The sequence below is a fragment of the Pan paniscus genome, chromosome 19 (assembly GCF_029289425.2).
Source record: "Pan paniscus chromosome 19, NHGRI_mPanPan1-v2.0_pri, whole genome shotgun sequence".
Lineage (NCBI taxonomy): Eukaryota > Metazoa > Chordata > Mammalia > Primates > Hominidae > Pan > Pan paniscus.
In genome coordinates, this window is record NC_073268.2 from 15419351 (window position 1) to 15430701 (window position 11351).

General features: G+C 48.9%; 1 protein-coding gene across 2 annotated transcripts in view; it reads left to right on the forward strand.

Moving 5' to 3' along the window:
* DNAH2 (dynein axonemal heavy chain 2) overlaps positions 1-11163 on the forward strand; it is a 121779-nt gene extending 110616 nt beyond the window's left edge. For both annotated transcript variants that reach the window (XM_057300344.2, XM_055101998.2), the window contains 13 exons: positions 889-1075; positions 1281-1429; positions 1568-1751; positions 1985-2175; positions 7751-7942; positions 8109-8293; positions 8537-8765; positions 8841-8992; positions 9112-9226; positions 10031-10207; positions 10306-10380; positions 10523-10673; positions 10831-11163. In XM_057300344.2, coding sequence (XP_057156327.2) covers positions 889-1075; positions 1281-1429; positions 1568-1751; positions 1985-2175; positions 7751-7942; positions 8109-8293; positions 8537-8765; positions 8841-8992; positions 9112-9226; positions 10031-10207; positions 10306-10380; positions 10523-10673; positions 10831-10985 — 2142 coding nt within the window. In that variant the 3' untranslated portion in view covers positions 10986-11163. The remainder of the gene's footprint in view (positions 1-888; positions 1076-1280; positions 1430-1567; positions 1752-1984; positions 2176-7750; positions 7943-8108; positions 8294-8536; positions 8766-8840; positions 8993-9111; positions 9227-10030; positions 10208-10305; positions 10381-10522; positions 10674-10830) is intronic.
* The last annotated feature ends 188 nt before the right edge of the window (positions 11164-11351 follow it).

Consider the following 11351-nt stretch of genomic DNA (forward strand, 5'->3'; position numbering starts at 1 on the left):
GAGTATCCTATTTTTCCTTGGCACTGCCGTCTTTGCTATACTAGATAATTTACTTATTTGTTATGTTTTTGGTTCATAATCTGCCCATGAATTCACAATCCCATGTTAGAAAATAAAATCCCCAAGGGCAGATATATTTGTCCATTTTGCTCAGTAATGCATCCCAATGATTAAAATGCATAGTTGGCGAACAATAAATATTTGTTAAGAAGAATGAATAAGCAAGTGAGTGAATGAATGAGTAAATAGTTTGTGCTTCTGTGAAGGTGAGGCTACCAACCAGTCATTAGGTTGGAGACATTATTACCAGGCAACCAGCAGAGGGCGCCAGCTTCCTAAATTTGAACTGTGAGGGCTAAGGGCAGGGTCTGAGTCCTAGACCCCCACGTTTATTCCCCAGGATCCCTGTATTCATCTCTTCACTCTCATACAAAACCCATTTTGGGCTGGGCGCGGTGGCTGACACCTGTAATCCCAGTACTTTGGGAGGCCGAGGAGGATGATCACCTGAGATCAGGAGTTCGAGACCAGCCTGGCCAACATGGTGAAACCCCGCGTCTACTAAAAATCAATAATTAGCCAGGTGTGGTGGCGAGCACCTGTAATCTCAGCTACTCAGGAGGCTGAGGCAGGAGAATCGCTTGAACCTGGGGGTCAGAGGTTGCAGTGAGCCGAGATTGTGCCATCGCACTCTGGCCTAGGTGACAAGAATAAGACTCCATCTCAAAAAAAAAAAAAAAATTCCATTTGGCTTTCCCACCGAGAGAGAGAAAAATACAGAGTGAGAGAGAGAGAAAGAGAAAGAGAGAGAGAGAGAGGAGAAAAAGATCACTCTTCTTTTGAAGTATTCCCAAGTCAATCCCTTTCTTCCTCCCCTTCTCCCACCAGGTCTTGGATCGGGAGGGCCAAATGGACAATCCATGTAGTAGCTGGCTTGCAGATGCCTACTGGGATAACATCACAGAGCTAGACAAACTGACCAACTTCCACGGACTCATGAACTCCTTTGAGCAGTACCCTCGTGACTGGCACCTGTGGTATACCAATGCTGCCCCGGAGAAGGCGATGCTACCAGGTACCAGGCGTCTGTGCCCCACTCTCACTTTTCTCCTTCCCTCCATTCAGCCACATGCCGGCCCTTCCCATTGTCCTCCATCCCCTCTCCCAGCTGGTGCCCGCCTCCTGGCCCGGAGCACATTCCCGGCAGGTGCCCCTTTGTCTGGATTCCCCGCTCTTCCAGACTCACTCCCTCTCCCTGCAATGACTCACCTCATCCCCAGGTGAGTGGGAAAATGCCTGCAATGAAATGCAACGGATGCTGATCGTTCGCTCCCTGCGCCAGGACCGCGTGGCCTTCTGCGTGACCTCCTTCATCGTCACCAACCTTGGCTCCCGCTTCATCGAGCCGCCTGTGCTGAATATGAAGTCGGTCGGTGGCTCGGCTTCCTTGTCCCCACGGCCCATGGGTCTTTCCTGCCTCCCTCGCTCTGTTTCAGTCTCCTTCATCTCTCTCTCCCACTTTGGTCATGTGGCCTTCTGCCTGATGCTATACCTGTGCTTCTGGCAGGTGCTGGAGGATTCAACCCCACGATCCCCACTCATGTTCATCCTGTCCCCTGGTGTGGACCCCACCAGTGCCCTGCTGCAGCTGGCAGAGCACATGGGCATGGCCCAGCGCTTCCACGCCCTGTCCCTGGGCCAGGGCCAGGCCCCCATCGCTGCTCGGCTCCTCCGAGAGGGTGTGACTCAGGGTTGGTGTCCATCCTTTCTTCCACCCCCATCTTCAGCCCAGTCCTTGTCCCTAGAACCTCCAACCTCAATTACACTACTGTCCCTGTACCTCCCACTTCTACAGAGGGCCCCAGAAGTGGCAGATCTGAGTGTTAGGCTCCCCCCAGCACCCCCACCCCAACACCAGGTGGAAAGCATGAGGACAGGCAGGGCTTAGGAAATGATTCCCACTGACCCTGGCATCTCCTTGCAGGACATTGGGTGTTCCTGGCAAACTGCCACCTGTCACTGTCTTGGATGCCTAATCTGGACAAGCTGGTGGAGCAGCTGCAGATGGAGGATCCTCATCCATCCTTCCGCCTCTGGCTCAGCTCCATCCCCCACCCAGACTTCCCTATCTCAATCTTGCAGGTCAGCATCAAGATGACCACAGAGCCACCAAAGGTATGTGGCCATAGAGAGCCAGCATCATGAGGGCCATCTGGTCCACCTTACCTCCTGCTAGCACCAGAGAGAGGGCTTAACCAACAACAACATGATTTGATTGTCCTCAAAAAATTCCACCTCATTCCTCTCCTGTTTGTGCCAAACTCCTAGAACACAATAATAACAGCTAACATTTCTTGAGTGACTATCATGTGCCAGGCACTGTTCTAAGTTCTTTACATTTATTAACTCGTTTAATATGGGTGTGTGCACACACACACCCTATAAGGTGAATACTGTTATCCCCATTTTAAAGATAGGAAATGAGATACAGAAAGAGTAAATAAGTATTCCAGAGCCAGAGTTTGGGTAGTTGGGTCCCCAAATTCATTCTTTTATACCTCAGAACCTTCCTGCCTCCCATCATTTCCTTACATCCTCTTCCGAATGTCACACTTCCTGCCTCTTTGCCTTTCCTTTCCTCCGACTCTACTGAAATTTTTATCTCCAATATCACAAGCTCATCACCAAATGCAATCATCACCACCCTCTAAAATCTGCCGTGTCACTGCGCTTCACCCACTCACTCCTGCTTAAACTATTTTAGTAGCTTTTCATTGCGCTTAGTTGAGATCAAAATCCTTTTTGCCCACCCTGTGAAAAGCACATGGACCAGTATGTATCATCCCCAACAGATAAGAGCCGTTTGAATCACGCATGGGTGCCTTTCATCATTATTAATCCTCCTTGGCCACTTGGGGCAGCTGTCACAGTCGACTGTCCCTTTCCCTGGCTCCCTGACACATCACTCCTGCTTTCCCCCCTGTCTTTTGACATATCATTTATTACTTCGGTGTTTCTTTTTCCTCTGCCTGTGGCCAGATTGCAATACTTACTCCTTAACCTAAGGACTAAGAGGGGAGGGCCAAAGAGGGGAGGGACGCTCGGTCCTGGCCCAGCGTTTCTCATTCTACTTTCTCCTTTCACAAGTTGTTGGAGAAATTGTCCTTTTCATGATTTCAACTCTAATCCCATCTCTGGCATCAGCCCCAAAGTCAGTTCCAGCTCTGAATTGCCATCAGATTACAAAGCACTTCTTGGCACACCAGCACCATAATAGCAACTCGTTTCACACTTTTTTGTCCCAACCCCCAAGACTGAGAATGTGATTACGTTTAGAGGCAGGATATTTTTTTAGAAAGCGTCTTGGCCAGGCATGGTGGCTCAGGCCGGGTGTGATGGCTCACACCTGTAATCCTAGCATTTGGGGAGGCTGAAGCAGGTGGATCACCTGAGCTCAGGAAGGTTAGATATGGAGTTCAGGTATGATAACCCTGGCTAGAGGTGGAGGTTGCAGAGAGCCGAGATTGCGCTGTTACACTGCAGCCTGGACTCCGCCTCCCAGGTTCAAGCAGTTCTCCTACCTCAGCCACCTGAGTAGCTGGGACTACAGGTGTGCGCCACTATGCCCTGCTAATTTTTGCATTTTTAGTAGAGACAGGGTTTCACCATGGTGGCCAGGCTGGTCTCGAACTCCTGACCTCAGGTGATCCACCCACCTTGGCTTCCCAAAGTGCTGGGATTACAGGGATTACAGGTGTGAGCCACCGCGCCCAGCCTGAGTTTTACTTCAAATAAGAAAGTCCCTGTATTCACAGCCCCCAGTTGCCAGTTTGGGGTATAGTCCTGGAGTATATTCCTGGGTCACTTCCTGCTATCCAGTCTTTTTAAAAAGCTAGATATTAAGTAGGTACAAAAGAAGATTTATAAAATATATGCAAGTTATAAAGGATCATGATTCCTTGAATATCTGTGTGCCCATCATCTTTTTTTTTTTTTTGAGATGGAGCCTCGCTCTGTCGCCCAGGCTGGAGCGCAGTGGTGCCATCTCGGCTCACTGAAACATCCGCCTCCCAGATTCAAGCGATTCTCCTGCCTCAGCCTCCGAGTAGCTGGGATTACAGGTGCCCGCCACCACACCTGGCTAATTTTTGTATTTTTAGTAGAGATGGAGTTTCACCATGTTGGCCAGGCTGGTCTTGAACTCCTGACCTCAGGCGATCTGCCTACTCTCGGCCTCCCAAAGTGCTGGGATTACAGGCATGAGTCACCGCACCCGGCCCATCATCCTTTTAAGAAAGAAAAATCCCAGCATTTTCTTTGAAGTCCCAGTGTGCCTCTTCCCAATCTCATCACTTTCCCTCCCCACTCAGAGGAAACTACTCTTCTGAATCTTGTATTTGTCATTTTCTTTATAATGTTTTTCTTTTCCTCTGGAGTTAGGGATTCTTTTTCATTGTAATGCAAAAGTTTGTATTGCTAATGCAACCATTGCTATATATGTTTCTCTGCAACTTGCTTTTTTCATTCAACATTATGTGCTTGACATTCATTCATGATCTTCGCGTTTTGTAGTTCTTCATATATTCCAGATCCTAATCCTTTGTCAGTTATGTGTTTTGTGGTTTGTCTCTTCTCTTTTATGCTGTTTTTTGGTGAAGAGAAATTCTTAATTTTTATGAGGTTGAATTTAGCTATCTTTCCTTTTTTAAATGGTTTGTGCTCCTTTGTCTTGTTCAAGAAATCCTTGCTTACTTTAAGATTGTAAAAGTACTCTCCTATACTTGCCTTCCAAAAAATTTATAATTTGACTTTCACATTTAAGTTTTTAATCACTTGGAATTCATTTTTGTGACTGTGGTATGAGGTAGAGGTCCAGTTTTCTTTGGTTTTGTTTTGCTTTTTTTGAGACAGAGTCTTGCTCTGTCACCCAGGCTAGAGTGCAGTGGCGTGATCTCGGTTCACTGCAACCTCTGCCTCCCGGGTTCAAGCGATTCTCCTGCCTCAGTCTCCTGAGTAGCTGAGATTACAGGCACCTGCCACCCTACCCAGCTAATTTTGTTATTTTTTGTAGAGACGGGGTTTCACCATGTTGACCAGGCTGGTCTCGAACTTCTGACCTCAGGTGATCCACCCGCCTCAGCCTTCCAAACTGTTGGGATTACAGGCATCAGCCACTGCGCCCAGCCAATTTTATTTTTTTCTACATGGATAACCAATTCTCCCAGTACCACTTCTCAAATACTGCGAAAGTACTTTTCTGATCTGTAGTGCCTGCTCAGCCTGCAATCATGTTTCCATATATGTATGGGTTTCAGGGTCCTTTATTCTGTTCATTGGTCAAATTATTTTATCCTGGAATCAATACTTTAGTCTTTGTTTGTTTGTTTGTTTGTTTGGGATGGAGTCTCACTCTGTGGCCCAGACTGGAGTGCACTGGCACCATCTTGGCTCACTGCAACCTCTGCCTCCCAGGCTCTAGCAATCCTTCCACCTGCACCTCACAGGTGTGTGCCACCACTCTGGCTAATTTTTGTGTTTTTTTGTAGAGACTGGATTTCACCATGTTGGCCAGGCTGGTCTTGGACTCCTGGACTTAAGCTGTCCTCCCACTTCAGCCTCCCAAACTGCTGGGATTACAGGTGTAACCCACAGTGCCATGCTGATATACTTTAGTCTTAATTACCATATAGCTTTATAATAATTCTTGATGGCTGGTAAGGCACATCCTCTTACCTTATTCTTCTTCAGGCTATTCTTGACCTTTTATTCTTCAATATAAATTTTAGAATTTGTTTGTTCTATTAAAAAAATTCTATTCATCAGTTTGGGGAAAATTGACATCCTTAGAACAATGAAACTCCTAATCTTTAAGTATATTTCTCCATTTATTCATTTTTTCCTCTTTTTTTAGAGAGAGAGGGTCTTGCTCTATAGCCCAGGTGGAGTGCAGTGGTACAATCATAGCACAATGGGATTGCGGGTGGCATGAGCCACTGTTCCCAGCCTCCATTTATTATTTATTTTAATAAAATTCTGTAATGTTCTTTTTTTATTTTTTATTTTTTAAATAGAGACAGAGTCTTGTTACGTTGCCTGGGTTGGTCTCAAACTCCTAGGCTCAAGTGATCCTCCCATCTTGGCCTCCCAAAGTGCTGAGATTACAGGTGTGAGCCACTATGCCTGGCCTAAAATTCTGTAATTTTCTCCATAAATAATCATACATTTTAATTGGATTTATTTCTTGGTACTTGACATATCTTGATGTCATAAGTGGCATTTTTAAAAAAGTCATGTTATTTTTGTTACTGCTATCCAGTATTCCTCAAGTTTCTCACTATTCCATTCTGTCAGTCATAGGTAAGTCTTTTTAAAACGCTGTTTGAACAGATTGCTGTCCTACTCAAGATAGAGACTGGCTCCATGATGCCCGGTGAATCAAGTCCAAATGGCTCAAACATCAATTTATTTTTATTTTTATTTTTTTTTTTGAGACAGAGTCTTGCTCTGTCACCCAGGCTAGAGTGCAGTGGCGCTCTGCAACCTCCTCCTCCTGGGTTCAAGCCATTCTTCTGCCTCAGCCTCCCGAGTAGCTGGGACTACAGGCGCGTGTCACCACGCCTGGCTAATTTTTGTATTTTTAGTAGAGAGGGGTTTCACCATATTGGCCAGGCTGGTCTCAAACTCCTGACCTCCTGATCTGCCCACCTCGGCCTCCCAAAGTGCTGGGATTACAGGCGTGAGCCAGCGCGCCTGGCCACACATCCATTACTCTTATTGCATCTCCATCCATCCACGGCCCTCCTCTTCCCACCTGAGCACTTGCACTTGCCTTCAGCCAGGCTCACCCTGTCACTTTATTCTGTCCTCGGTGCCTTTATTCAATTCCTTCCATCTCCAGGAAAGTAAGACTCTCCTCTCAAGCCTAGTCATATCCTTCCCATTTGGAAGGCTTAGTTCAAATCCCAGCTTGCTCATGGAGACTAATAATGCCAATCACATAGACTGTTCTTCCTTGATGATATATTATGGCCTTTTTAATCTACACTAACCTTTGCACGCAATTCCGTACATTTTTGTTAGTTGCATGTGTATGTACTTATCTTTGTTTATTTTTCTGGCACCCCAAATTGTGCTGGCCTACCTACCACTGAGAACATCAGGGCTGAGAGGATCAAAAGTGGTGGGATGGCTGGGTGCGGTGGCTCACACCTGTAATCCCAGCACTTTGGGAGGCCGAGGCGGGTGGATTGCTTGAGGTCACGAGTTTGAGACCAGCCTGGCCAACATAGTGAAACCCTGTCTCTACTAAAAATACAAAAAATTAGCTGGGCATGGTGGTGGGCACCTGTAATCACAGCTACTTGGGAGGCTGGGGCAGGAGAATCGCTTGAATCCAGGAGGCAGAGGTTGCAGTGAGCTGAGATCACACCATTGCACTCCAGCCTGGGCAACAACAGCGAAACTCCGTCTCAAAAAAAAAAAAAAAAAAAAAAAAAAAAAGTGGTGGGACAAGAAGGCAGGGCTGCCGCAAGCCCATACAATGCCTATCTGTGAATTACAGAAAGGCACTCAGCCTTGTGGAAGAATGCAGATCTTGGCATGTAGATCAATGGCTACATTTCAGCCTCCACTCACCCTTTCAGCCAGTGCCTTTGTGCAATGAAGAACCTCCACAACTGTACATGGCGGTGCTAGTGGCAGGTCTGAGTGTGATGCATGTCACCCCATCTTTGTATTTCATTGTCCCCAGGGCCTAAAGGCCAACATGACACGTCTTTACCAACTGACGTCAGAACCACAGTTTTCCCGCTGCTCCAAACCTGCCAAATATAAGAAGCTGCTGTTTTCACTCTGTTTCTTCCACTCTGTGTTACTTGAACGCAAAAAGTTCCTGCAGCTTGGCTGGAACATCATCTATGGCTTCAATGACTCCGACTTTGAGGTTTGTATTAGCCAGGGGTCCTCATACCAGCCCTCTCTCCTTACACGTCCTACCCCATGGCTCCCCTGTGGGAATATCCGTGGACACAAAGCCTGTGTTGAAGCCCCATTGGCAGATTTCCTGCCATAACTCTGGGAATGGGGGCTTGGGCTGGGATCATGCCTAGGTGTCAGAAAACTTGCTGAGCCTCTATCTCGATGAGTACGAGGAGACACCTTGGGACGCACTTAAGTACCTCATTGCCGGCATCAACTATGGTGGACATGTCACAGATGACTGGGACCGGCGCCTGCTGACCACCTACATCAATGATTATTTCTGTGACCAGTCTCTATCAACTCCCTTCTACCGGTGAGGGGGAGGTGGCCCTGGACAGGGAGCCAGAGGTCACAAGTCAGCCAGGTGGTGGGATCAGGGGTGGGGGTAATGTTTGAGGAGAGGACGTGAGATTGGGAGAAGACAGAGTTTGTGGGATTGAGAGGGGGAGCAGGGCAGGGAGCTGGACAAATTGGACATGCATAGGTTTGGGGTCTTGGCCTGGCATTGAGGGCTGAGTCCCCACAATGTGGCAGTAATTATGCTATGACTCCCTAGGTTGTCAGCACTGGAGACTTATTTCATCCCCAAGGATGGCAGCCTCGCTTCTTACAAGGAATACATCAGCTTATTGCCTGGCATGGACCCCCCTGAGGCCTTTGGCCAGCACCCCAATGCTGATGTGGCCTCTCAGATCACTGAGGCACAAACCCTCTTTGATACTTTGCTTTCCTTGCAACCTCAGATTACACCCACCAGGGCTGGAGGCCAGACCCGGGAAGAGAAGGTAAAAAGAGCCGGGCCTGGGGGAGGGAAAGTGATGAGAAGAGGGGGCTACACTCAAGAGCTCCTGCCTGCTCAGGTCCTTGAGTTGGCCGCTGATGTGAAGCAGAAGATCCCTGAAATGATCGACTATGAGGGGACTCGAAAACTGCTAGCTCTCGACCCCTCCCCCCTCAATGTGGTCCTTCTGCAGGAGATCCAGAGATACAACACACTGATGCAGACCATCCTGTAAGACAGAGGGGGACTCTGCAGAACAGGGGAGGGTGTGAGGAGAAGCCTTCGCCTTCTGGCTAGAATGACGTTCCCAGGCCCACCTCATCTCTAACACTCCACCTCATCCTGCTCAGGTTCTCACTGACAGATCTAGAGAAAGGCATCCAGGGTCTCATCGTCATGTCTACAAGCCTGGAAGAGATTTTCAATTGCATCTTTGATGCCCACGTTCCTCCGCTCTGGGGAAAGGCAAGATTATACCATTGTTGATTCTTCTCCAACAATGAGCTCCCCTCTCAATCCTGGGCCCCCCCAATCTCCTGGTTTTAGGTGGGCATAAAGCAAACTGCAGAGAGCCAAAACTTTGGAGTTAGATAGGTTCAAGGTTAAAACCTGGCTCTGCCATTCATTGACTGACTTCATACAACTTATTAACTTACAGACTCACTCAGGGAAAATTACTAACCTCTCCAAGGATGTTTCAGAGATTCCCAGTATTGTGCCTACCACTCAGTAGGTGCTTCATCAATGCTACCTGGTTAATATTACTGCGGTCATTGTTATGAATGAATAGCTGTCGTTGTATGCCTCTTTCCTAGAAGTTGGCTTTGGAGAGCTTTGTTCACCTGTAGTTGGGGAACAGGGGCTGCCACCACATAGTCTTCTCATATCTGCTTCAGGTGCTCAAAATAAGGATTTGGGCTGGACGCGGTGGCTCATGCCTGCAATCTCAGCACTTTGGGAGGCTGAGGCAGGCAGATCACCTGAGTTTAGGAGTTTGAGACCAGCCTGGTCAACATGGTGAAACCCCGTCTCTACTAAAAAAATACAAAAATTAGCCGGGCGTGGTGGTGGGCGCCTGTAATCCCAGCTACTTGGGAGGCTGAGGCAGGAGAATAGCTTAACTTGGGAGGTGGAGGTTGCAGTGAGCCAAGATCGTACCACTGCACTCCAGCCTGGGGGACAAGAGCAAAACTCTGTCTCTAAATAAATAAATAATACGGATTTGAATGCACGGCTAAATGAGTGAATACACATGCACTCCTTCCCCAGGCATACCCCTCACAAAAGCCATTGGCTGCCTGGACCCGGGACTTGGCCATGCGTGTGGAGCAGTTTGAGCTGTGGGCCAGCCGGGCCCGGCCTCCTGTGATCTTCTGGTTGTCTGGTTTCACCTTTCCCACTGGCTTCCTCACTGCTGTGCTGCAGTCTTCAGCTCGCCAAAACAACGTGAGCAATGTGCAAAGTGTGGGTGGGGGATGTATGCTGGGACCATGTATGTGTTCTCCTCTTCAGGGTCCTCTCTTATTCTCACCTTCAACCCCCAGGTTTCAGTGGACAGCCTCTCCTGGGAGTTTATCGTTTCCACTGTGGATGACAGCAACCTAGTGTATCCCCCCAAGGTGGGAGCCAGTTGTGCTTGGGGCTCTGAGCAAAAGAGGGTACTGGAAATAATTGGACGAAAAGGGAGGAGAGAGGGAGCAGGTCAGGGGCGCTGGCAATTGAAGTCTAGCTTCTCCCAGACCTGCTCCCATTTCTCCCCAGGATGGTGTCTGGGTCCGGGGCCTGTACCTGGAAGGTGCTGGCTGGGACCGGAAGAACTCCTGCTTGGTGGAGGCAGAGCCCATGCAGCTTGTCTGCCTCATGCCCACGATCCACTTCCGGCCTGCAGAGAGCCGCAAGAAGAGCGCCAAGGGTGGGACAGCTCCCCAGGCAGGACCTGCCTGCCCCGTCCCTAGTTTGGAACTCAACCCATTCTCTGCTCCAGCCCATCCCACACCCGCTCCTGCCCTGCTCCTGCCCTGCTCTCCCGGAGGCTCCAGGGGTCTGACTTCTCCTCTCCTTTCCCCCAGGCATGTACTCCTGCCCCTGCTATTACTATCCCAACCGGGCAGGCAGCTCAGACCGAGCCTCCTTTGTCATCGGCATTGACCTGCGGTCTGGGGCCATGACACCTGATCATTGGATCAAGAGGGGCACTGCTCTACTCATGAGCCTGGACAGCTGAGACCTCCTCCTCTTCTCCGCTTGAGAGAGAGGGTCAGGGACTCCAGGAGCAAAGACAGATGTTGCACCTAGGACTGAGGCTGGACCTCACTCAGACTTTGACCTTGGCCGAATTTGTGTGATGTGGCCCTGGAGATACCTAGTTGTGTTAGCCATAAAAGTGAAAGAGTTGTATTGGAGCTCAGTGCTGTAAAACACCCGCGACAACAAGCCTTAAGTCTCTCAATGCAATGGTGAGGGTCTGGGGAGGGAGGAAGCCCAGGCCTCACAGAGGACAGAGCTACTGCGGAGCTGCTACCGGACGGGGAAAGAAGCGCGGGAGGTGGGGCGGCCTGGAGCGGAACGGAGGCGTGGCCCTGAACGAATG